Source organism: Chanodichthys erythropterus, chromosome 7 (assembly GCF_024489055.1).
Source record: "Chanodichthys erythropterus isolate Z2021 chromosome 7, ASM2448905v1, whole genome shotgun sequence".
Lineage (NCBI taxonomy): Eukaryota > Metazoa > Chordata > Actinopteri > Cypriniformes > Xenocyprididae > Chanodichthys > Chanodichthys erythropterus.
The window spans coordinates 39,197,172-39,225,020 of NC_090227.1; the positions used below are offsets into that span (position 1 = coordinate 39,197,172).

Below are 27,849 nucleotides of genomic sequence, written 5' to 3' on the forward strand. Positions count from 1 at the left end.
ATGAACAACATGAAAGTTTACTTTATTGTCATTTACTCACCCTCAAGTTGTTCCAAACCTGTTTGAGTTTCTTTCTTCTGTTGAACACAAAAGAAAATATTTTAAAGAATGTTGGTATTTTAAAGAATGTTGACAGTAGCCATTGACTTCCATAGTAGGAAAAAAAATTCAATGGAAGTCAATGGGGTTCATAATCTGTCTGGTTACCAACATTCTTCAAAATATCTTCTTTTGTGTTCAACAGAAGAAAGAAACTCAAACAGGTTTGGAACAACTTCAAGGGGAGTAAATGATGACAGAATTTTATTTTTGGGCGAACTATCCCTTTAAAGATATATTTTTTTTAAATATCTTATTTGATATTTTATCCCAAAATCTTAAATCTTATTTAATGATGCTTATATATATATATATATATATATATATATATATATATATATATATATATATATATATACATATCAGTAAATTAATGTATTACAGTCAGGAAAATCTAAGAAAAATCAATATTGATAATAATGGGAATTACAAAAATTTTTTAAACAGATCTTAGTGTTCAATCGTGTTGTTCAGTTCAATTGTAGGTTTATGAACTCTATTTTATGACCATTGCAAATTTTTTTATACAATATTAAATATATGTATGAGAATCTTATTGATTTTAATGAAAAACACTATTAAGATAAATGGGATTTAGTTGTTCTGAAATAATGTCTTTATGTTGTGGTGACATTTACTAAAGAACCATTACTAGGGCTGGAACAATACATCGATTTTTGATTTGCGACACGATTATTATGGATCGATTCTGATATTTTCAGAATTTTTCGAGAATTGATTCTGAGCTTAGTTTTTAACAACAGATGGCACTACGTGTTTTAGAATCAGCCGTACTCTGCCTACTTCCGATTTCTTTACACACACCACTTAAACCTAAAATTATCATTCATAAAGTTTGAAAAGGTTGAAGCAAATTACAAGAGTGTTCACAGTGGGCTGTGTTTACATTAATCTTGCTGCATAAAAGCATTCTGAGCCGAGGTGAAAGTATATTTAACCACTTGCATGACTCAGCCGAACGCATGAGCGCTCTTCAGCACTCTTCTTCGTGAGCATTTGAATGTGCAGTTTAGAAACTAGCCTAGAGCACCATCTGCTGTTAAAACTAAGCTCAGAATCGATTCGAGAGAGAATCGCGATATATTCGGAAAATATCAGAATTGATCCAGAATCACGAATGGAGAATCGATGTACTGTCCCAGCCCTACTCATTACTGTAATGAGTAGTTGTGATGTGAGCCAGAAGATGATTTGACAAAGATTCACTGCATAATGAATAGCATTTAAAATCTTATCATGTAAAGTGTCTCCATTCAAGTGACCAAAACGCTGTACCTGTATATGATGTGATGGTCGGGGCTGGTGCGGGGGGGAAAGGCATACTCCCATCAGAAGGGGTGCGGCGATGCCCCACGACCGTCTGCGCTCGAGGACGAATGGCCCCATCAGAGGGTGTGCGGCGGTGTCCACGGTTTAATGCCATTGCTGCAGAGACGTGGGTGGGTGTGAGCGACTGGTTGGGCTCTCGTTTGAAGCTCTCTGCCCTCAGGTCCAGCAGAGGGTTTAATGACGGCGCAGGAGAGACCACCGGAAGAGCACTACTAGGGGTCGGGGCAAAGTCATCAGGATCAGACGGCAACAGGGACTTGGTGGAGTTGCAGTCGGAGAGAGAGGAAAGGGAGAGGAGCGTAACGGAGGGAGACGGGTCCATGCTGGGCAGGGTGGAGTCGTGATGCCGGTTGTGGGACAGGGAGAGAGACAGTGTGCGGCTGGGTGGAGAGGTGCTGCGTCTGAATCGACCCGTGCGCTGGAACAGGCCCTCTTTCTTCTTCCTCTGCTCCTCTCGCGGGTCCTGCTCATCTTGACTCATCTGTACACATATGAATGAATTATGTCACTTGAGTTCAACACAATAAAATTGCATATGCTGGATTAATTATTTGCATATATCAGTATATACCAATTATCAACATAAACCATTAATTTTTATCAAAAAATTGCATTCTCATTATTATAAAGAAAAAATGCAATATTAAATAATAAATATTTATACATCATAGAAGTATTTGTGTTGTACCTTGCAAAAAAAATTTAATTTTGCAATAAAATGTACATATATAATATAAATACTGTATATTTAAAATTATTATATATGTATATATTATTTACCTCAATGTAAATTTAGAATATTATTCTAATATGTTGATTTTAGGGCTGCACAACGATTAATCACGATTAATCGTTTGCAAAATAAAAGTCTGTTTACGTTATATATGTGTGTGTTCTGTGTATAATAATTATGTATATATGAAGACATGCACATACATGTATAAATTTAAGAAATATATGCATATATAAATAAATATACATATTTATATTTTATATTACATATAAATATAATTTTTTTTCTTAAATATATACATGTATGTGCATGTACTTATATATACATAATTATTATACACAGAACACACACATATATTACGTAAACACAGACTTTAGTTTTGCAAATGATTAATCGCGATTAATCGGTGTGCAGCCCTAGTTGATTTGCTGCTAAAAACACATTTCGTATTATTAATGTCGAAAACAGTTGTGCTCTCTCTCACTCTTATATATATATATAATTTCTTTTGTGTAAATTAAAATAAATTAAAACACATTTCAAACACATAAACCACATAAAACAAACTAAAAACACATTGCTTATTTTTATTTCTTATTAAAACACTCTTGCTCTCTCTCACTCTCTCTCTTACATATAAATTTACTTTTTGTGTAAATTAAAATAAATTAAACATTTCAAACACAAACTTAAACTAAAAACACACTTTTTATTATTATTGTTGAAAACACTTCTGCTCTCTCTTTCTATATACAGTATATATTATATATATATATATAATTATTACTTTTTTGAGTAAATTAAAATATATATTTATTTAAATATTAAATAAAACTATTAAATATTAAAAATAATTTGCATAAATATTACAATTAAATGTAGAATAATTATTCATTACTTAATTAAAGTATTAATATACTAATTAAAATTCGACTGAAAAAAAACAACAACAGCTATGTCCAGCTTTAATCAAACCTCCTATTTTACCTCTTTTCTTTCATTCCTTACTTTCTTTCTCACTGTCTAACAACGTGTACCTGTTGTCGTCCCAGCTGGAAGATGTCAGAACCGAGACCCACAGCGGCCAGTATGGAGGCACAGCCCAGCAGCAGCAGGTCACTTTTCTTCCTCTGGCTGCAGCGTCGAACCGTGTCCTGTGAGCCCGGCCCTGTACCCGCTGATCCTGAGCCCACCTCCTCCATCGCTCCATTACTGCCCAGGTCAGGAGCCAGACGTCCTGGAGAACTGTCATCAAACTCACAATGCTCCTCTACACAGAAGATAAAGGTGATGAATAAATAACAAATAAGGAGAAACAGACCATAAAATTACTTTAATTTAAGTTTACATCAGTTTGTTGGGTCATGATGGTCTTCAAACCTGAGTGTCTATAAGCAGAACGTGATTCAGACTCACCCATTTCATTTAGACTTGAGAATCCAGCTGTTATAGGAGCATGTTTTGGAGACTTCCCCAAATTTGGGGCGCTGGAGGACCAGACCTTGCCCTCCCCGAGTGATTTTAACCTAAAAAAAACACTTTTAATCAACTTATGCTGTCAAATGGTATTTATGGTATTTTATGGTAATTCCTCCCGGAAGAGTTTAGCATGGTAATGGATATGACAATGTTAATGTATTTGGTCTTTGTGGAATAAATCTGTTGTGTAGTGTATTCCAGCCTTAAGCTAAAAAAATGTTATATTTGTATACATTTTAAACTTGGCCTATGTAGTCATGGTGAGGTGAGGATTTTTGTCATACTAAAATTTGCACAAGTATAGTATTGTATTGAAGTATAACTCCTTTAAACGCATATTCTTTTGGTGTACCTGTCCTCGCCCCCGACTCTCTCACGCTGATGTGTGGAGCTGGGTCCCCATGTTCGGCCCTTCTTCTTGGTCCCTAGGTCCTCTTTCTTACACACAGCCGTCCGGCCCCACGTCTTCCTCCCATCACTGGGTGTCACTAGACCATACATACAAGTGATAGCAGCAATATGAACACATTTCAGTTTGTTTTAGCATACTACATATTGCTACAAAACACTATATGAAGTATGGATTAAATAGAAACACAAGTATGTAAGCTAAGACAGTCTCAAAGCACTTCACAGACACAATAAACTCTTTTAAGTGTCTAGGTATTGATTCTTGGCACATGGCAGTGCAGGCGTACATCAATATGTACTAAGCTGTCCAGCAATGTACTCTGGTTCTTATTTATTCCACTATATAAAGCAAAAACAATGTGCTGGATTCCTCTCGTCTTCACTTACGGCGTATCGCTCTGAGGCGAGGAATGACCCCTGGGCTGGCTGGAGGAGTGGTGCTTTCGCTACCCTGACTTTTCCTCTTGTCCACGCTGGGTGACGCTTGCACTGTGATCTTATGCTCGAAACCTGAAACAGACACATGCTGTCAGAGACGGAGCAATGAAGGGAGGGGCGTGTTTTTTTGGGTTGATTTCAAATATCAACAGTGTTTCTCAGAAATCGCTTACTGCACCTTTAAAGGATTAGTTCACTTCTGAATGAAAATTTCCTGATAATTTACTCACCTCCATGTCATCCAAGATGTTTATGTCTTTCTTTCTTCCGCCGAAAAGAAATTGCATTCCAGGATTTTTCTCCATATAGTGGGCTACAATGGCTACCAATGGATTGCTGTAGCCTTTCAAACATGATTACGTAATGCGTGGCGCATCTCAGAGCAGTGCAAGAAGAGAATTTGTGGTTAAAAAGTATATAATTTGATTTTTTTTTAGAATATGACCAATCGTTTCGCTAGATAAGACTCTTATTTCTCGTTTGGGATCGTATATAGAAGTCTTTGAAGCTGCAATGAAACTGCAATTTGGACCTTCAACCCGTTGAACACCAGTGAAGTCCACTATATGGAGAAAAATCCTGGAATGTTTTCCTCAAAAACCATAATTTCTTTTCAACTGAAGAAAGAAAGATATAATCATCTTGGATGACATGGGGGTGAGTAAATTATCAGGGAATTTTAATTCTGAAGTGAACTAATCCTTTAAGGATATACTGATTTGGAATTAATTATCTGTTAATTATCTTATGGCTTCATTTTAAATTTCAGATTGTTTTGATTTGCATTTTATGGTAAAAACATACCACATTTTGCTGAAAAATATCAATAATTTGATTAAAAATAACCTTGAACATTTCTTTCATTAATACAGTTTATTCATTATAGTTTAAAAAAATGGTAATAAAATATGACAAGAAAAACTGCTGGGTTAAATATGGACAAAACCAGGGATTGGGTTGTTCTTACCCAGCCATTTTTTTCAACCAATTTTGGATTTATTTTTTTAGCCAACAATATATTAATATAGTAAAAGGCATATTTTTGCTCACCCCCAAATAGGGGCAAATTTGTGGGGTATTTTAAGCTGAAACTTGACCAGACCAGAGACTTATATTACATCATGTGAAAGAGGGCATAATAGGTGCCCTTTAACCCAACCTGCTGGGTTTGTCCATATTTTACCCAGCTTGGGTTGTTTTTAACCCAGCATTTTTTAGAGTGTAAACTGTGTCAGAAAAAAATGATCTTAATTAAGTCAGATAACACTTAAGCAAAACATGGTCAGGTCAAAGTGTCTGAATAATTTTTGGTTCCATATTTTACTGGTAATCCACTGAATGAAGAATGTTTGGGTATAATATGTCACAGTTTATTTTTCTATCCTCACTTACATAAATGAACTATAGTGTCATGTACCCACTAGTAAAAATATATCAGAAATGTCTGAATAGTTTGTGGTTTGACTTTATATAGATAGATAGAGAGAGAGAGAGAGAGAGAGAGAGAGAGAGCGAGAGAGAGAGATTCCCATTCCACCCACCAGATGGCAGACTGATGCAGTTGCTGTCCCTGCCGAGTTTGAGTAGTCTGCTCTTTTTGAAGTGGCCTTTGCGTTTTTTAACATGTGGTTTCTCTTGATACATCTGATGGATGATGATGTTGAGCTCTCTCTCCACAATGTCGATCTCCCGCTCGGCTAACTCCTGCTCGCGCCTCCTCAGATGCTCCTCTTGCTCCCTCTGCTCCTCAGCTGCTCGTGCCAGAGCTTCCTCCCAGGATCGCAACTCCTAATGAACAGGCAGTTATTTAGACCACTAATCCACTAAGTCTACAAGTTATTGCTTATAATATTGTTAGTGTAAATTCTTTAAGGCATAGATGATAAGATTTTTTCCCGCTGTCTTTGGTATCCTTTGTATATTGGTTCGCAATACTTGTGTGTAAACATACATCGGTCCCTAATTACCCAAATTCTCTACTGTATCTTTATACGATTCTAAATATCTATCTGTAAATGTACACTACCTTTCAAAGGTTTGGGTTCTATAAGATTTTTGTTTTTCCACAGTAAGAAAGTTTTTCAAAAACATTAACAAATTAATACTTTAAGTGACAGTAGAGACTTTTACATTGTTATAAAAAATGTCTATATGATAAATGCTGTTCTTTTGAACTTTCTATAGTACAGATAATCTTGTGTATGTATCACGGTTTCCACAAAATATTAAGCAGCACAACTGTTTTCATCATTGATAATAATAAGAATGATTTCTTTAACACCAAATCAGCATTTTAGAATGATTTCTGAAGGAACATGTTATTTTTAAATATTATTATAATTACAATTTAAACAGTTATTTTAAATTGTGATAATATATCACAATATTACTGTTTTTCTAATGTATTTTTGATCAAATAATTGCCTTGATGAACAAAAAGACTTAAAAAATTGTATTGACCCCAAACCTTTGAATGATACTATACTTTCTAAAATACCTATTTTAATTATTTTTAACAAATAATATATTAATATAAATTATAATATAAATATTATGGTATTGTTTGGTAACTGACAGTAAATAAAGCAAAGATTGTTAATTATTGTAGATATTTTATTGGAAAGTGAAAAACAAACTTGACAAGACTTTGATGTGACTTATAGTATGTTAATATAAATACTATTAATATTAAAAAATAATATTAATTATTATATTATATTGTGGTATGATAGTATTGATCAGTGGCATAAGGTACAAAAAAAAGTTGGTTGGCTACTATATTCCTGAGATGTACCAAACATGCAACATCTCTTTATGGTCCTCACCTTCTCCTTTGCTCGTAGTTCATCAAACATCTGCTGGATCTCCAGCCTCCAGTCTTCCTGCAGGGAATGGAAAGACTCCAAGGGCATCTGGAACATGGCTGATTGCTCGATGTCCACCAGTCTCTTCAGGATACTCCCAAAAGATGGACGCCCATGTGGGTTAGGACACCAACACTCTACAGGGAGAGAGAAAAGTGATGATGTGATGTAAATCAGTGTTTCTCAACTCTAGCCTTCGAGGTCCATTTTCCTGCAGAGTTTAGCTTCAGATTAGCTTGTTCAGGTGTGTTTGATTAGGGTTGGAGCAAAACTCTGCTGGAAAGTGGACCTCGAGGACCAGAGTTGAGAACTTTTTCATGGGGTTCAATCGAAACTTCTTACCTCCCAGCAGCTGTGCAAAGGCCTCGGGGCAGGTGGAGGGGATGGGAAGGGTCAGCTTGTTCATGGCAACTCCGTAGGCCACAGCCAAAGCATCAATTTCACGGTACGGCACCTCACCAGTCAGCAGCTCCCAGAGTAACACTCCAAAACTAACACGAAAAAGACCATAATCAGCCACGAAAACCTCTAGTTAGGCTGCAAAACATAGTTCAGAGGAGGACGGCAGCTCACCTCCATACATCGCTGCTTTTTGAGAACAGGGACAGCTTGATGACCTCTGGAGCCATCCAGGCATACGTCCCTGCCGCGCTCATCTTTGTGGTGCGATGCCATTCCCGAGCAAGCCCAAAGTCTGTGATCTTCAGAGTCTTTCCACTCAGGTCGTCTCTCTCCACGGGCTCCAGAATCAGAACTGAAATGAAGAACAGAGAAATATGAAGTCAAAGTGGATTGGAGATTATATTTATGAATAATGAAGAGTGGAGTCTTGGTGGTGCTCATCAGAAGTCATCTGATCATCTGGTAAGCAGTAGCTTTACACAAAAATGGCAAACAACCTCCTTGATTTGCACTTAAGATTAAACTGAAGTGCAAACATATGTAGCACACATTTGAGTCATATGATGATGATGTACACAGTGACACCTCAAGAAAACAAAACCAGACATAAATGCATTTACAGATCACGTTAGGTCTTATGCGCCCGAGAAACAGGCGAGCAGCCATCTTTAGAAATTTGTGTTTGAGCTTTCGTTTTTGTAGTAGCTCTGTATATTTCTATGTCATCGCTGTCGAAGAATAATTAGCTGGTGAAGTGGATATACTTATTGTAGAGTTAGTGAAAGAGTTATCATGTTTGAAGAGGATGTCATAATAAATGTCAGAAGACCGGGAAGATTTTAAAATGAGCTGTTCATTCATAAATCTGTAAGATCTTACCTTCATGCTGTGGAAATACAAACCGGATACAAACTACATAAGGCTCATTCTTACAATGTTTCAAAGGGATAGTTCACAAGCATAGTTCATTTACTCCCACTCAAGTTGTTCCAAACCTGTATAAATTTCTTTGTTTTGCTGTACACAAAGGAGGATATTTGGAAGAATGTTTATAACCAAGCAGAGCTCGCCCTCTATTGACTCCCATATTATTTTTTTTCTGACTATGGTAGTCAATGGGGTTTTTCAAGATTAACTAGCATTACTAACCCATTTTAACTTCTGCGTGTTATGTATTTCTGAGTGAAACTGGATGTTCAGCGGAAACAAAATGTAGGGCGTGATTTGATTTTATCCAACAGGAATCAATAGACCCCCTTAAAAGTTTGTAAACATTGCAACGTTTCCTGGTGGGCGGGGCTTAGCTGGAGGCAAAAAGAGGCACTGGACGCAATGTTGACAAGCGTAAGCTAGCATGTTTTAGAAGGGATTTATTAAACATAGATCAAAAGAAGGTTCAGAACTGTCCGAATATGTACAGTCACTGACTCTGTGGGACCGTGACAGCTATTTTTGTAAATTAACGATATTTCCTAGACAACATATGAATTACTTTCGGGTGGTTCGGGGAATTTTTTCAAGGCTTATTGTCTAATGTAACCTAACGCTGGGCTAACTATGATTATCGCTTGCAATGTGGATTATTTTAAGAGACCATTCAAAGGATGGCGCACACATCTATCGTTGTATGTTTGTTTAACATTTAAGCTAGCTAGTGCACTGAAGATTGGTGACTTTTCACATATAAAAAAGAAACTTGCTGATCTGTACTAGATAAAACCAACTCACCATTACATATGCATCGATTATTTTACCTGATATGAAGTGTGCACTGCAAACACAAGCATTATTTATGATCGTCTCCTTCCAGTCTGTATGCCATATTGCATTCAACCACAATTTGTCTTCTTGATTTCTATGAAGGAATGTCTGCCGGGATCTGGTAAAACTTTAGTTTTGAACCAAAAGTCCTGTTCCTTCTATTCTGGCAGCCAAAAACACAACAAGACGACATTTTAAAGTCAAACCCTCAAACTTTTAGCGCGCCTGCTATGAGTTCTTATTTATGTTTTGCCTCCAGCTAGCGGTGACGTCACTGTGACGTAGGCGATTAAGGGGTCTATTGGATCATGAAAAGTGACAGTTGCCATACTGTACCATAATGGAGCTAAATCTGAATGTTCTCCTCCTGAAACACCACTGGTATCCACTTATAACGGGCTTTGAGATAAACCAAATAAATAAATAAATCACAATTCACTTTCTAGTGAGAGTAGTAGTATATAGGGGACCTGTAATGCCCCTTTTTACATGATGTAACATAAGTCTCTGGTGTCCCCAGAATGTGTCTGTGAAGTTTCAGTTCAAAATACCCCACAGATCATTTATTATACCATGTTGTAAATGCAATTTTGAGTGGAAAGGAAAAACTGTTTTCGTGCATGTATCTTTAAATTCAAATGAGCTGCTGCTCCCCACCCCGCTTTCCAGAAGAGGGCGGAGCCTGTACAACTCGTGCCTCGGATACTCTGCTAAAAACTAACAAAACATCTGTTTGGTTTTGATTATCATCTCTACCATGGTCACGCTCACGTGATATTGCAGTTCTTCATCACCATGCAAGTTTTTTATTTGCATGCATTTTAAAGCCACATCAGTTTAAACTTCTGATATGTGGTTTTCTGAGGGCACACACTCGGAGCACATGCACAGAAAGCTGGTTGTCAGACGGCTCGTCCTGTGAGTATTAAACTAAGTTCTCTTTCAAGTCTTATTGCACATAAACTGTCAAATAAACACAACAAGGTTGTCAACGCAAAGTTCACAAACAGTCGGTTATGTCTGCGGACATCAACAGCAGGGAAAGAAATCACATGTATTAGATCTGTATATTAAAGTGAAAGCAGCGTAATATACAGCACCTACTGCTATATATGCTGTCAATATGAATCAAACAACAAAAGGAAAACAGAAAATCACTCACTGCTCTTGACTGAATAACTTTAGTAGCTTTAATAAGAATATATTTCTCACTTGGATGCTGCTGTTAAATGCTCTGGCGAGGAGATAAACATGGCGGACTGTGTACAGCTCACTCAGGGGAGGAGCTAAGCTAACAGGGCAGAGTCCGTCAGCAGTTGTGGGCGGGGCCTAGGCATTTTGTGATGCCACATTGCATTGAAACTGCAAACGGCTTGTTCTGAGTAGGCATGTGACGGTATCAATTTTCATGTTGCGATTAATTGATGAAGCTTTTATCACGGTATACGGCATTATCACGATATTAAAATAAGTTGCAAAACCATTTTTGTCATAGTTTAACAGGTTTAAGAACTCTTTTTGTAATAAAACAAAAACAACTCTGACTGAAATTTTCAAACAGATTAAAATCCAAAAGAATTAGGCTATAAAGAACAACAGATAACACTTTACTCTATTTAATGCATTAACTAAGATTGAGCAATAGCTACATTTGTTAAAGTGTTATTTTTTGTTAATGTTAGTTTAGAAACACAACTGATTATTGTTAGTTTTATCTCAGGTCCATTAAAAAAGTTATTTTGATTTTAGTAATGTTATTAAATAGTAACTAAGAAATTATCATTAATTAATAATAATTAATACTTTATAAGTATTTTTATTGTCAGTTTAGTGATAATGAGTTAACATGTTAACTAATGAAGCTGTATGTTTTCAAAGTTTTACTGAACAATAACAAATAATCAGAACATTTCTAATCATTAGGGCATGTTGTAGTCCAGATTAAAATATAAAAATGTTTAGGTTTGAAAATAAATATCCTTTTATGTATTTTTTAAGTATTCAGTATTTGGTGCTGTGATGAACAACACTGAGAACACAAAAAAATGAATGGCTGTTTGAAGCATTTTAAAAACTTCACTAGCGCAGTTACTTTGTTTGCACGGTTTCCGTGTTAACCGCTGCAGCTGCTGTTCCATCAGCGCCCTCTGCTGTCAGAGAGTGAACGCGCACTTTCATTCAGCTCGTTTCCTTCACTCGTTCCGCCATGTGCTTCTCGTGCACGTTGGGATTGTTTATGTCTGAGCGCGTGTCCTTTTGACGCAGAATACAGCGGTGTTGTGCATTTTATACGACTGATGGGTAAAGTATTCTTAATTGCCTTAAATTAATAATTGGTAATAAATTATTATTTACGGTATTCTGAAGTGCCGACGATTACAATATCGTGCATATTCATTATCGCGATTTATCGCATTACCGAATATCGGCACACGTCTAGTTCTGAGACACTGCTTTTGATTTATGGAGAAAAAAAAAAAGGAAAGGGTGGATTTTTACCATTATAGGGTGGTTTTTTACACAAACTTCCGAGACAAATTTATGTTCAAACACCATGTAAATGTGAATTTTGCATAATAGGTCCCCTTTAAAGGCCATAGGTCCAATCAAACTCCAATCAATCAAAAATGAATTTGTAGATTGTGGTAGAAACTAGAAAAATTAGGCAGAGGCCGGAATGGACAGGTTTTTTGACATTTCCTAGTCCTTGAATACCTGGAATAAAACAGGTAAAGCTAAAACTACATTAAATACAGGTTACTTTAGTACTGGGTTGGCTCACCACTTGATGTCCAAAGTAAAATTTGGATTCTGAAACAAAGACAAATAAGAATCTGGCCTAAAAATTCATACCAACATCGAGCGCAGCACTGAAAAGGGATGGGGCTACATAAGGGCGGGGCTCATTCTCATAATGTTTTAAAGGGAAAGTTCACCCAAAAATTAAAATTCTGTCATCATTTACTTCCGCTATAAGAATCTGGCCTAAAATGTCATACCAAAAATCATACTGATCCCATACTTTTTTAAACAATAGTGTACATTATGAAAATATAGAATAAATGCAATGTATTCCAAAATGGAATAATGTAATATGAAACGTTCATAATAAGACCAGGAACATGTACTACGAAAGTAATAAAGTAAATTGGGTCAAGTTTGATTTAATAGACTCAGCAAAATGAAGACTTCTAGACTTAGAGTTGAAGAGTTGAAGTTCTATACTCTATCAAATATTTATAAGCCATAGCATGTGTGCAAGCAACACAGAGAAACAAGAGCTCTTAAGCACACACACACGCTCTCTCTTTCACGTAACTAAGGTAAAGTGCACACTCATCTAAACACAACACAAGCTTAGTTTTACATCACATGCGAGACACATGACAAGCTTTAAACTACACACACATACTCAACAGGCGCCAGTAAATTGCATGTGAAGGACAATGTCAATATTTCACAGAAGTGGCATTAGAGGAGAGACCAATCCTGGCATTGTTATCCTTGAATTCAGATCTGTTTACTGAAACTATTAAGACCCACACACTTAGTTTATTAGAACAAGAATTATATAAGTCAATAGGTACACAAGACAAAAACAGACGGGAAACACTGGTCAAAGCCCTACTGTCACGCCACTTTCATCCACATGAGATTATACAGCTGGCATAAAGACTTGAAAGAGTTCAGCTAGACTGTCTAGTCCACATTTACAAACATGAGTCACACTGGATGGAAGAAATCATATAAAATCATATAAATGGAATAAATAAAACGCTTTATATATATATATATATATATATATATATATATATATATATATATATATATATATATATATATATATATAAAAAACCAAAAAAGACCACATATATACATTACATTTATGTGAGTGTGTATGAGAGTGATGCTAGTTTGTGGTGCCCTGCTCTTTCTCTTCTCACTGTATTTCCTCCTGCGTTTCCGTGTGCGGGCAGGCTATGGAAATGTTTGGAGTGTCAATAGTCAGCTGGACTGGTTTGAGTGGGGTGGGGAAGGGTGGAGTGCAGCCTGCTGTTCCATTATCACCACACATATGCAAACGGGAGCAGAGAGGGACAGGAAAGGAACACAGCTGAGTTTCTGTTTGACCAGCACATCACAAGCTCAGTTTAACAGGTGGAACCTTTCCCTGCAGAGTATCACATCCATTAACATGCTCATTGCTAGGGTTGTAAGAAAATATTTGTGAATATCGCAATATTATTTTTGGCGATGAATAAATTGTAGCATTTCTTTGTTGTTTAGAATCCAGTATTCCCATAATTCTTTTATCTTTTATGAGTTTAATAATGTCTCATTTTCTGTCCAAACATACCAGGCCATCTTTAAAGAATGATCGGCTTTTATGTATACACCAGGTGACCTGTAAATGCGAAAAAAATCTGTTTCCATATCAGTTTTGCAAAATATTCCTTTTTCGAATTGCCTGGAAAACCACCTCACGTGAGCGTAAATTTTTTTTGCGACATTTGATAGTTGTTGTGAAATGTACATGTTTCCATTGGACGTATTTTCAATTTGTGCAATTTGAAGCTGCTACTGTATCGATTCTCCAAAACGCTATCGATATTTATTTGTTTACATCCATGATTCGTGGCAGTGGCTTTGTTTTCAGTTTAAACCCCGACCGCTAGATGGCAGTGTTGTTATTGCTGAACATGAACTGTGATGAGTTCGAATCCCATAACAAAGACATCATTATATGCGTTTTTTGTTAAACGTACTTCTGCCATTTCAGGTAATTACATCACTTATGTTTTATCTTTACAATGATACCAACATAATGCAGTAAGAAAGCTCATAATGAACATTGCGCAAGTTTTTCGGAATTGACGAATCTGTGGCCGATCATTCACATCTGGCATAAAGTCACTTAAAAGGGTCACCAGCAAAACCACTTGAAGGCAAGCTTGCAACCTTAGCCGAAAAACGCCTGCTAACACTGCAGTACGCAGGCCGTTTTTTTATGGATGTCAATGGAGGAGAGGCTTCACTACCCTGAATAAACCGCTTTTGTGAGGAAATAGCTTATCATTTAAAGGTGCCCAAGAATGCTTTTTCACAAGATGTAATATAAGTCTAAGGTGTCTCCTGAATGTGTCTGTGAAGTTTCAGCTTAAAATACCCCATAGATTTTTTTTTAATACATTTTTTTTAACTGCCTATTTTGGGGCATCATTAACTATACACTGATTTTGGCAGCGCGCCACACCTTTAAATCGCGTGCTCCCTGCCACACAAGCTCTCGACTATATTACGGTACATTTACAAAGTTCACACAGCTAATATAACCCTCAAATGGATCTTTACAAGATGTTCGTCATGCATGTTGCATGCATGCCTCGAATTATGTGAGTAAAGTATTTATTTTGATGTTTACGTTTGATTCTGTATGAGTTTGAGGCTATGCTCTGTGGTTAACGGCTAATGCTACACTGTTGGAGAGATTTATAAAGAATGAAGTTGTTTTTATGCATTATACAGACTGCAAGTGTTTAAAAATGAAAATAGCAACGGCTCTTGTCTCCGTGAATACAGTAAGAAACAATGGTAACTTTAACCACATTTAACAGTACATTAGCAAAATGCTAATGAAACATTTAGAAAGACAATTTACAAATATCAATAAAAATATCATGCTATCATGGATCATGCCAAATATTGGGGGCGTACATATTAATGATCCCGACTGTTGCGTAACAGTTGGTGTTATGTTGAGATCCGCGTGTTTTCCGGAAGTCTTTTAAACAAATGAGATTTATATAAGGAGGAAGCAATGGGGTTTGAAACTCAATGGATGTATTTTCCATGTACTGAACTCTTGTTATTTAACTATGCCAAGATAAATTCAATTTTTGATTCTAGGCCACCTTTAATGAATCGACAGCCCATTGGCTAATCTTCAATATGTTTGCTCTCAAACATTCATTTTGGATTGATCTATTTTTAGAGCTTACACCGAAAGAAATGCTGGTTTATAAGAGAAGTCACAGACAGTTGCGCGACAGGCATCCAGTAAGGCCCTGTCCCAAATGGCACACTCGTGGTCTTCCTACGAGTTCGCACTTTCATGGCGTAATGGGAAGAAGTCTGCTGCGGAGCTTGCACTAGTGCAGCTCTGCAAAAGTGCACATCAAGTCAACCGCAAAAGGGGCGCTCGCGAGCACCCTTCTGAAACCTAAAATTAACAAATGGGACAACCTACGGTCTCATGGACGGACACCTGGTAGCCATTGTAAGTCCACAAGACTGAAAAGTGCATATGAAGTGTGCCATTTGGGACAGGGCCAAACAGTGATTGACTGTCGCACAACTCTGAACAAAATTCAGTGATGTCAAGGCTGTAAAGTGATTGGTTATCCAAGTTAGCTGTTCCACTTTTTCCAATGGTAGAGTCATGGACCCTCATAATAATATAATATAATATAATATAATATAATATAATATAATATAATATAATATAATATAATATAATATAATATAATATAATATAATAATTTAAGTAATAAAGGCTATTTTTTATACAACTATTTTTTTGTCAATGAAAAACATATTCTAATGATTTATTTGCTCTGCATGTGGAAGCCAAACTCCTTTTTATTATTAAAATAGAAAAAATAAAAGTGAAAACAATTATTTCACGTGATCAAAGATTCCTGAAATATTAGATGAAAATACCACAAAATATAGCAAAAACATTGAATGTAAATGAACACTATTATTCCTTACTAAAACAAGTTCTATTTTTGTCTGAAACATGTTTTTCTTATATTTCATGTGTTCAAACAAGGACATGCTTTCTGCTCAAAATATCTTCTTAGAAGTTTGACAGCTGCCGAGGCAAAGCAGTGAGTCAAGTGACAAGACAAATAAAAAAATCTGTCAGTGGAACTAACTAAAAAAAAAACATTTTCAAGACACATTGTTGAAAAACAAGTTCTAATATTGGCAGCTTTGCTTCTTAGGAAAATTATTTTGTTTTAAGAATTAAAACAAAATAAAACTGATTGAGACAAAATCCTTTTTTTTTTTCAGTGTGTGATTTGAGAATCTTATTTCTGAAGTCATTTATATGCTCAAGACACTTTAAAATAAGTTTCCGATTGCTACCGTTAGTTAATTACATTAGCTAACAAGAACTAACAATGAATAATACTTCTAAAGCATTTATTAATCTCAGTTAATGTTAATTTCAACTTTCAACTTTAACTATCGTTGACAAAGATGAATAAATACGGCAAATGTATTGCTCATTGTTGATTAATGTTAGTTAATTATGTTATGTGGTCCATGCGTTGCTAATTTTTCTTAGTGAATTTGTAAAGCATGAATTTGTTAAGATCTTTCCCTGCTCCCTCTCTGAATGTGTGTGTGTGAGTGTGTGTTTCTGGCTCTGGTGCGAGGGGCGCTTAGGAGAATAGGAGATGGCTGCTCACAATGTTAATAAGTCATTGTTACGTCCCTGCCATGTCGCGCTGAGGGACGGACGGCTGCCACCGGAGGGTTATGAGGGGGTGAATGTGTGTGTGCACGTCCCAGAGAAAGAATATATAGGATTGTGTGAATATATGTGAGGAGAGAAAGGGTGTTCATGGTAGTGAACAAAGAGGCACAAAACACATTGGTTGAACATGTTTGAGGTTGAACAAGCGAGGGTGTGTCAATGGTAAATGTGTGTGTGTGTACACTGCATATACGTGCATGTTTGTTCCAATTAAGTTCTGTTGTGGCTCGTCACTATGGGCTTTTGCTGGCCATTCACAGCATGTGTGTAAGTGTGTGTTTATGTGTTAGGATGATATATGAGAGGACAGTCACACAGGTTTTACCACTCGCAACTGTCTAACATCAAACACTCTCAAACTAACCACCATATGCACTGGACATCAACCATAACTTCCATTTATTACATTGATACTCACACTTTATTTACAGTCTGTGTATTTATATGTTTACATGTATATATAAAAAACTTGATTCTGATTGGTCAATCCCAGCATTCCACAGTCAAATATATATATATATATATTGGTTGTACCAAATGACCTAATGTTTCAGGACATGCATACGAGCAAGTAAAAAAATGAATATTTCAAATAGTTCATGACCAGGTGTCTGAATGATGGCTCATCCTGTCACATGATACTGACCACATGACTTGATCCAAAATGGTCCTTTTATTGGTTACTCCAAATGACATCAATGAAATTCATTGATGCATATATACACACTCTTTTACAGAATGTATGAATGACTTTTGATATTCTTATTAATATTTATTTTTTAACTTGTCAATACTAAGTTTTCACTATGAATTGAATGCTTTCACTCAATTAGGCTATAGGTTTTACTGGAAGATATCTGAACTGTACATATAATAATGAAAATGCCATGAATTACAATTACAAAAGTATTAAAAAACAATAAATACCAGTAACAATATTTCTCTCAGGGCCATCTGTGCCAATTCTGTGGGGCCTAAAGGTCTAATTTTATCTTCTCACTTTTAAACAAATAGTTTTTTTAATTATAATTTTTTAATTACTTATTATGAACCCACTTTATATTAAGTGGCAAAACTACTATGTACTTACATTTAAATTAATCATTTGATACAATGCACTTATTGTGTACATATATGTTTTTACATTGTACTTATATTTTAAAAACACCTGCATGTAATTACATCTGTAATTAATTTCTGTAATTACATTTATAATTACACTGTTGACCCATGCCTTAACCCTTACCCCTACCCTTAAACCTACCCATACCACCAAAGCTTTCCCTAACCTTACCCATATCCCATCTCAATAGCAGCAAATGTGTTTTGCAATTCAATATGAACCCAATAAGTACATTGTATTTATTTTTTGATGTAAGTACATAGTAGTTAAGGCCACTTAATATAAAGTGGGACCCTTATTATTATTATAATTACTATAATTTTTACTCCACAAATTCCCATTAAAACGTTAATGTGTTCACGGACCACTCATTAACAGATAGACACAAAAAACTTTGATATTCAACTAAATACAGTGTCACAGATCACTATTTTCTAGAGACTTTAAATTAGATCAATTAACCTCAAAATTGTTTCATCTAACAAATGTTGGTATTCAGATGAAAAAAAATAGCCATTCATTATATATATAGTGATTTAACAAAAATAATAATATATATACAAACCCGATTCCAAAAAAAGTTGGGACACTGTACAAATTGTGAATAAAAAAAGAATGCAATAATTTACAAATCTCATAAACTTATATTTTATTCACAATAGAATATAGATAACATATCAGATGTTGAAAGTGAGACATTATTCTGAAATGTCATGCCAAATATTGGCTCATTTTGGATTTCATGAGAGCTACACATTCCAAAAAATGCAAAAAGTTTGAAGTTATCATCATCTACAGTGTATAATATCATCCAAAGATTCAGAGAATCTGGAACAATCTCTGTGCGTAAGGGTCAAGGCCGGAAAACCATACTGGATGCCCATGATCTTCGGGCCCTTAGACGGCACTGCATCACATACAGGAATGCTACTGTAATGAAAATCACAACATGGGCTCAGGAATACTTCCAGAAAACATTGTCGGTGAACACAATCCACCGTGCCATTCACCGTTGCCGGCTAAAACTCTATAGGTCAAAAAAGAAGCCATTTCTAAACATCTCTGGGCCATGGCTCATTTAAAATGGACTGTGGCAAAGTGGAAAACTGTTCTGTGGTCAGACAAATCAAAATTTGAAGGTCTTTTTGCAAAACTGGGACGCCATGTCATCCGGACTAAAGAGGACAAGGACAACCAAAGTTGTTATCAGCGCTCAGTTCAGAAGCCTGCATCTCTGATGGTATAGGGTTGCATGAGTGTGTGTGGCATGGGCAGCTTACACATCTGGAAAGGCACCATCAATGCTGAAAGGTATATCCAAGTTCTAGAACAACATATGCTCCCATCCAGACGTCGTCTCTTTCAGGGAAGTGCTTGCATTTTCCAACATGACAATGCCAGACCACATACTGCATCAATTACAACATCATGGCTGCGTAGAAGAAGGATGCGGGTACTGAAATGGCCAGCCTGCAGTCCAGATCTTTCACCCATAGAAAACATTTGGTGCATCATAAAGAGGAAGATGTGACAAAGAAGACCTAAGACAGTTGAGCAACTAGAAGCCTGTATTAGACAAGAATGGGACAACAATCCTATTCCTAAACTTGAGCAACTTGTCTCCTCAGTCACCAGACGTTTGCAGACTGTTATAAAAAGAAGAGGGGATGCCACACAGTGGTAAACATGGCCTTGTCCCAACTTTTTTGAGATGTGTTGATGCCATGAAATTTAAAATCAACTTATTTTTCTCTTAAAATGATACATTTTCTCAGTTTAAACATTTGATATGTCATCTATGTTGTATTCTGAATAAAATATTGAAATTTGAAACTTCCACATCATTGCATTCTGTTTTTATTCACAATTTGTACAGTTTCCCAACTTTTTTGGAATCGGATTTGTAGATATAATAAATATAATATACAATAAACATTTGTTTGTTTGGTATGTAGTCTGTTATCTTCTTCTATTTTGCAATAATGTCCAAAATATCTTAGTTATCATAAATCAAACATTCATAAATCAGTTATCACTTAAGTTGATGGAAATACTTCTGTTTTTTCATAGAATTACACACTCTGGCACCTAATTGGCATAAAATACAACCTAATTAGCATTTCCTTTATATACGTCTCCATCTGCAGCTACTTTAACCTAAGCCTGATTATGATAAAGTGCAGTGTGTTTGGTGTCATGGCACACACATCTGTCACACTGTGACCCTTGTTTAACTGTTTGTCATTACAACAAGCAATTTGACCCTTGACCCTTCATGATCCGATTGGAGACTTGAACATTTGTCTCTTCAACAATCCATGAGAACGGCTCATCATCCAGTCTTTAACCAGCAGTTTAAAGTCAAGAGGGTGATAAAAATATTTGAACAGTCACTGATTTTTAATTAAGCAATAAAAGAGTTTGATTTATTGTGCTAATCACTTTTACTATAGCCTGTTTTTAGTACTCATTTTGACCAATCAGCATACAGGATAGGAAAATACATTTATCTAGCACAGGCATGTCGCAGTCCTAAACGTTGCCTGATTTGTCAGGCTTACAATCCAAGAAAGAGACAAGCTGTCTGTGAAACATCACCCACTCGGTGCTCTTTGTCTCCCTGAAAAGGTCTGTGTCTCAATCAATAGCCGAGTCGCCCACTCTTCCATATCTTCTAATCTGAAGGCACAAATTCTCCCCTCAGTGCCATATAGAGTGCACACTCAGTAGGGTGAAATGAAACGGTCCCCTGAAGGCAGGAACAGCTGGTACTGTTGCTGAATCAGGTCCCTTATTCCCCCCGCCTCTCACCCCTCATTCTACCTGCAGCCTCAGCCCAGGTTCACTACATTACACTGCTGAGAGAGAGATTTTTACAGCCTCACATGCTGACAAAGCAGTGTGAATCCTTCACTTTGTGTTTCTTAGGGGTTCCTATTTTTGGGTCTGCATCTATAGAGAGATGGTGTAGGAAATATAACAGACATTCCCAATGAATTTGCTGGTTATACAAAATAAATCACATTGATTTTATTTGGCCATACATTTTTTTAAAAGACTAATTTTGAGATTCAAAGCTGATCTAATTCATTTCTGTAAGTTCAGACTGTCCGTTCCAATGAATTGATTCAAAACTTATTCAATAATTTGTTTTCATCATCACTTAAAAATAATCATGGAGGCCTCTATGTGGCATTTTTTATTTTTCATAATGTTTAAAGGATTAGTTCACTTCAGAATTAAAATTTCCTGATAGTTTACTCACCCCCATGTCATCCAAGATGTTTATGTCTTTCTTTCTTCAGTTGAAAAGAAATTAAGGTTTTTGAGGAAAACATTTCAGGATTTTTCTCCATATATTGGACTTCAATGGGGTTCAATGGGTTGATGGTCCAAATTGCAGTTTCAATGCAGCTTCAAAGGGCTCTACACGATCCCAGCTGAGAAAAGAGGGTCCTATGTATCGAAATGATCAGACCACGCGCCACACATTATGTAATCGTGTTACAAACGTAGGCAGAAGTACCGATCTAGAGTCTACAAAGCAAACGTGCAAAGTCAAATGGCCCAAAAAAAATTAAAACAACGATATCGGATGATTGTGACCTTTCCAACATGATTATGTAATGCGTGGCGCAGTGCAGGACGAGCATTAAAAAATTGTTTAAAAAGTATATAAGTTTTTATTTGTTTTTAGAAAATGTCCAATCATTTCAGTAGATGAGACCCTTATTCCTCGGCTGGGATCGTGTAGAGCCCTTTGAAGCTGCACTGAAACGGCAATTTGAACCTTCAACCCGTTGAACCCCATTGAAGTTCATATAAATGAAAATGATTAAATATTCTTCCTTGTGTTTATTAAGAGTTTTAATTTTTAACTCGTTTCCCCCCATTTTTGTACTCTTTAAAGGGTTAGTTCACCCAAAAATGAAATTTCTGTCATGAATTACTCACCCTCATGTCGTTCCACACCCGTAAGACCTTCGTTCATCTTCAGAACACAAATTAAATATTTTTGATGAAATCCGAGAGGTGTATGATGCATCCATAAACGGAATTTAACCATTTAACCATCACTTTCAAGGTCCAGAAAGGTAGTAAAGACGTTGTTAAAACAGTTGATGTGACTGTAGTTGTTCAGCCTTCATTTTACGACATGAGGGTGAGTAAATAATGACCAAATTAAATTTTTTGGGTGAACTAACCCTTCAAATTAAAATTTAAATCAATGGCTGTTTAGTTGAAATTATGGCTTTTATGATAAAAAAAATTCTACACCATTTCAGAGCAAATACATAACTATCAAGGCATCAAATATCATTAAAATGCATACAAAATATTGAGATATAATATTTTTCTACATCACCAACCCTAATACAGAAGGTCTTTATATTCAGCTTTGAAAATATATCTCCTGAAAAGTGTATGTATATATTTATGGACTGATAGAATTCTTATCTAGTTGATTTCAGCACAGTGACATAAACAGCCATCAAAGCAGAATTCCACTGAAAAGGTTATTGACTAAGAGTGCTGGTGGCAAGCATGGCTGTGGACCAATCAGCAGAGGCATGACTAAGCTGGGCGGGGCTTGTTTGGACCAATCATTGAGTGTGGCCCCCTTCTCCTCCCTATCCTCAGCAGTCTCTGGGAGACTGCATTTCCTCTTTATCACTGTGCCCTACAGACAATCCCTCTCATCTCCCTCATTCTCTCTGTCTCTCTCTCATCCTGCCTACCTCTCTCCATTCCCGAATGAATCAGATTCCAGCTGTCGCCTTCCGAGGCATCCATTCTTACGCTCAACCAAAGGGGAAAAGAGAAAGAGAGAGGGATGATGATGGGAAATGGGTGAAAGCACGGAGAATAAAGGAATGAAGCAAGGGCAAGAGGAAATGGGGCATTTCATCAGTGTGTGTGTGTGTTTGCATAAGTATGTATTTGTATTCTTGTGCTGTGGCTTTGTGTGCTTTATATGTAGGAGTGCTAAACACAGGGAGTGACGTGGATATTTCAGACAGCATGCAGCATAAGAAAAAGGCAGCAAAAGAAAGAAAATGAGAGAGAGGTGGAAATATATAAATATGAAAGAAGGACTGGACAGGAGCTATATATGGCAGTCTGTCTGGGCTTTACAGTGTCTAATGAAAGACTCATCATACTGATGTCCCATTCATTTCATAAAGCCATGTTTAAAGTGCACTTTTGCAATAGCTTCAGTAAATTGTATGTGGTTATTTTGCCAAGAATACAGTACAAGACTACAAGATCTGACAGAAAAAGCCCCAGATTATAGCCAAATCGTAAATACAGTCAGGGTTTAGAATGAACTCTAGTGTGAATCAGCATAATCAGTGTAGTCTGATTGTCAGGATTGTTTGGTTTTATTGTCTTTTTGTTCATGTATCTGTGTTTCTTGTGTTTCCTTTCCATTTAGCCAATTTCTTTGGTTACTGATTAGTTTCACCTGTGTCTCATTTAGTTCTCTTACTCCCTATTTAGCTCAGTCGTTGTTGGTCATTGCCTTTGCTTTATGTGTGGCAAGTGTACAATTATTCCTGAGATTCTCCTTGGTGTTCATTAAAGACTTTGTATTACTTATTCTGCATCAAGCGTGTTGGATTACCACCATAAGCTTGACCCTGGATCCCAGACTAATGATTCTAATGAGTCGGTTCATTTTGTGAATCAAAAACATACAAAGCAACTAGTTTAGTCTGATTACCAAACAAATGACTTGAAAGAGTTTTTAATGAATCAAAAATGTACAGTGCAGCAAGTGCGTCCCAATGTGCATGCATATTATCCATCCTAAATAGTATGTGAGATTAGAATAAGTGTGTCCCAAAGCATTTTCTGGTATTTTCCACGTGTGGAATCGTTTACACTTTAATGGCTAATTATGCCCACAACCCATTGCACTTCGAGGAGAATTTGGTCAAACACCAATAAAAAGTGTTAAAAAACTACAAACATGGCAGATGTGCGCATCCGACTATCCGACAAAAGCGTTTGTTAAAGGCAATTTTATGATGTGATAGTATGTCCCAAAGCTTGTCTACACTTCTGATACTCACTCAGAAGTATGTACTTTTTCTTCATAAAAAGATTACATGTAACGGTCATAGGCCGGTAAAAGCTGAGCAGTAAAGACTGCAGTCTTTAGCCTCCTTGTTAGAGCACCCGACTCCCATGCCAGCGGACCTGGGTTCGAGTCCCACTTAAAGCGGGCGGTTCGAACAGGAGGGGTTACATTGGTACCGTGACCCAGATGGGAGTGAGGCTTGGGGGGTGAGTGTAACGTACGTAGGCTAGTAAGAGCTGTGTGTAAACATCATTCCTCTGATCTCAGCAGTCGCTCTAGCGACTGATAGTAGAGACTGCAGTCTTTAGCCTCCTTGTTAGAGCACCCGACTCCCATGCAAGCGGACCCGGGTTTGAGTCCCACTTAAAGCGGGCGGTTCGAACAGGAGGGGTTACATTGGTACCGTGACCCAGTTGGGAGTGAGGCTTGGGGGATGAGTGTAACGTACATAGGCTAGTAAGAGGTGTGTGTGTGTAAACATCATTCCTCTAATCTCAAGAGGCGCTCTAGTGATTGACAGTAGAGACTGCAGTTTTTAGCCTCCTTGTTAGAGCACCCAACGCCCATGCTGGCGGACCCGGGTTCGAGTCCCGCTTAGAGCAGGCGGTTCAAACAGGTGGGGTTATATACATACTTTTAGAGTGCAGTATAAGTACACGAATTGGAATGAAGCATTCCTGAATGAATGTCTGGAATGAGTCTGTTATTATTAATGAATCAAAAACATACAACACAACCAGTGTAGTCTGATTCCCAAACAAATGACTCATATGAGTCAGTTCTTTTGGTGAATCAGAAACACAGAGCAACCAGTAAAGTCTGATTTCTGAAGAAATTACCCTAATGAGTTGGTTTCTTTTTACTGAATTTCAAGCATACAGTGCAACCAGTGTAATCTGATTCCCAAAGAATGACTCCAATGAGTCGGTTCTTTTTAGTCAATCAAAAACAAAGAGCACAACTACACTGTCTGATTCCCAATGAATGACTCCATTGAGTCGGTTCTTTTTAGTAAATCAAACATCCGTAATAAATGTTCATAAACACATTAGAAAGCAAGAAACTGTTCATTTAAATGTGCACAGGCTTTCAGTCTCATAGCGTGCGCTTGGTTTTACATTGGAAGACCTTGTGTCACCGATACCTTTGGTTGGCTGCAGAAGCAACACCAACGGCTCACTGAGCTTTAATCAGTTCCAGCACGGCACAATGTTGCCCTCCAGGAGAGATATTATTATGGCTTTGTACTCATATGATCTTCTGCATGGTGACTTTCAGACATTAGATGCTGCTGCTTTGTTTTCAGTGCTTTTAAAAAGTCCTTGAGTTTCCGCATTCTCGATTAGAGTCAAATTTCAGTCCCGACTCTGTTCGAATGTCAATATTAGACTGCCGGTAATGTCAATAGATAACAGTGTAATTAGAGGCTGTGCTGTACTGATGAGGGCCTTGTTCTCTAGACATACATTGAGTCTCTTTTAGGGACATTTGGAATGCAAACCACCAACCAGGAACTGCATGGAAATTTGCCTGAATAGGGCCGAGAGAACTGCAAATGAACTCCAGAACAGGGTCATTCCTTTTCATGCTTTAATCCTCTCCAAACACAGTGTTTTATCTTCACATGTGAATAGTTTATTTAAAGTAAAAAAAAATAAAAAATTGTTACTGACATTCTCTTGAGTTGCTGTAGTGTTTAATGAGTTGTAGTAATAAGACACCAGTGGTGGTAACTGCATGGCCTCCATCTCCCACAGGGTTAAATGTACCTACGGACGGACAGCTTTTCTCCGTGTCAGCTGTGCTGCTGTCAGGCCTCTTTGAGGTAAATGTCACCTGAGGCACATGCAAAGAGACACTCCATGACACAAGCAGCACCTGACAGTCACCAAAGCACCTGCCTGCCAGAGCTACTCCACTTATCTGTGTGTTGTCACACTTGCCAGGCACGCTTTTTCTTTCTTGGTTGTTCTTTAATAATTAAAGCATAGTTTTAAACACAAAAAAACTCTGAAGTTTTTGTATAAATAACTACAGTATGACTATGAATATAACAAACATATTTAAGGTTAAAGTCACCATAAAAAAAATCAAAATAGACTATTCATGTTTTTATGGAATATTGCAGTATTTATTATAAATAACTGATTTGTGTAAATCATTATTTTTTCAAATTCAGGTCCCCTTACTCAAAATAATTTCCCCTCCCTCAAGACAAATCAAGTCCCGCCCTACATTTTATTCTTGTTTGTGAAGCCAAATTTAAGTGAGCAATTGTTGCATCAAACATGACTAAGCGTAATTACAAAAATAATCGGTGTGTACGAAATCGAATACTTCTCTACTGTAACAGTACACCAAGAGAGTATTAGGGCTGGGACAATACATCGATTCACGATTCGCGATACAACGAATCTGGATCGATCCTGATATCCCTTTAGTTTTAACAGCAGATGGCGCTCTAGGCTAGTTTTTAACCACACACTCAAATGCTCATGAAGAAGAGTGCTGGAGAGCGCTAATGCGTTCGGCTGAGTCATGAAAGTGGTTAAATATACTTAAAATATACTTATATATGCAAGATTAATGTAAACACATCTCACTGCAAATTTAATGTAATTCGCTTCAACCTTTTCGAACTTTATGAATGATTATTTTAGGTTCAAATAGCGTGTGAAAAAAAGGAACTGGAAGCAAGCACTGTTACTGTTACGTGTGTTTCTAAAGCATGTAGCGCCATCTGCTGTTAAAAACTAAGCTCAGAATCGTTTCGAGAGAGAAACATTTGGAAAATATCAGAATCGTTCCAGATTCATTGTATCGCAAATCGATAATTGATATATTGTCCCACAGTTATTTTAAGGGTAGGTTTATTACTGAAAATTATATCATACTTTATCTACTCTTTAAACAGTATTATGATAAAAATGGAACACTATGGTAACAGCTTTCTTACCTGTATGTGACAGCATTTTTCATTGGTTTTTGGGTGGAACTGACAGTTTCTTTAATTTTTCCTCCTCTGTTTGGCCTAAAACACTGTATTTGTGATCATCCCATTTGAAATGCTGACTACAAACACAGAAGTTGTTCAGATTTTCCATTGCGATGTGCGTATTAACAATTTTTTGCAGCTTTTAGCCGCTGCCTACAACTCTTTGAATTCTTGCACCCGTTAACAATGCAAGTCAACACTATTATGACTAAAAGTTTGCTAAGAAGTATTTCCTACTAAAGCATGGTTGTATTTTACTCTAGTAAGCGTATCCAATAGCAGATTGGTGGGAGTGGCCTTGGATGGCAACATGCCCAGTGCATTATGGGTGTTGAAGTTTGCCTACCTATTTAGCAAAAGGAAATACAACAACCTTTTTTCTGTTTTCTCTAGTCAGGAAGCACCGATTAAAAAAAAAAAGCCTTTCTACCGCATAGGCACACTGTAAAACTCAAAACATTTGAGGAAACTTATTACCTCAAAACATTTAGGTAAACTAACAAATTTGTTAAGTTAATAGAACTTAAAAAAAAAATTGTGACAAGTGGGGTGGGGCTGAGAGC

At 36.7% G+C, this 27,849-nt stretch overlaps 1 protein-coding gene across 4 annotated transcripts in view; it reads right to left on the reverse strand.

The window, feature by feature from the left end:
• The window catches only part of map3k10 (mitogen-activated protein kinase kinase kinase 10), a 44,323-nt gene that overhangs the window by 4,290 nt on the left and 12,184 nt on the right, over nucleotides 1–27,849 (reverse strand). For 3 of the 4 annotated variants that reach the window (XR_010895532.1, XM_067390523.1, XM_067390522.1), the window contains 9 exons: nucleotides 7,948–8,128; nucleotides 7,717–7,865; nucleotides 7,336–7,511; nucleotides 6,052–6,298; nucleotides 4,460–4,582; nucleotides 4,014–4,149; nucleotides 3,599–3,708; nucleotides 3,220–3,452; nucleotides 1,396–1,930 (listed from right to left, as the gene is read on the reverse strand). Coding sequence is in view for 3 of the 4 variants with exons in the window: in XM_067390523.1 (XP_067246624.1) it covers nucleotides 1,396–1,930; nucleotides 3,220–3,452; nucleotides 3,599–3,708; nucleotides 4,014–4,149; nucleotides 4,460–4,582; nucleotides 6,052–6,298; nucleotides 7,336–7,511; nucleotides 7,717–7,865; nucleotides 7,948–8,128 (1,890 nt within the window). In the remaining variant the exon portion in view is untranslated. Of the gene's footprint in view, nucleotides 1–40; nucleotides 78–1,395; nucleotides 1,931–3,219; nucleotides 3,453–3,598; nucleotides 3,709–4,013; nucleotides 4,150–4,459; nucleotides 4,583–6,051; nucleotides 6,299–7,335; nucleotides 7,512–7,716; nucleotides 7,866–7,947; nucleotides 8,129–27,849 lie in introns of all 4 variants that reach the window. The other variant, XM_067390524.1, reaches the window with a different exon arrangement.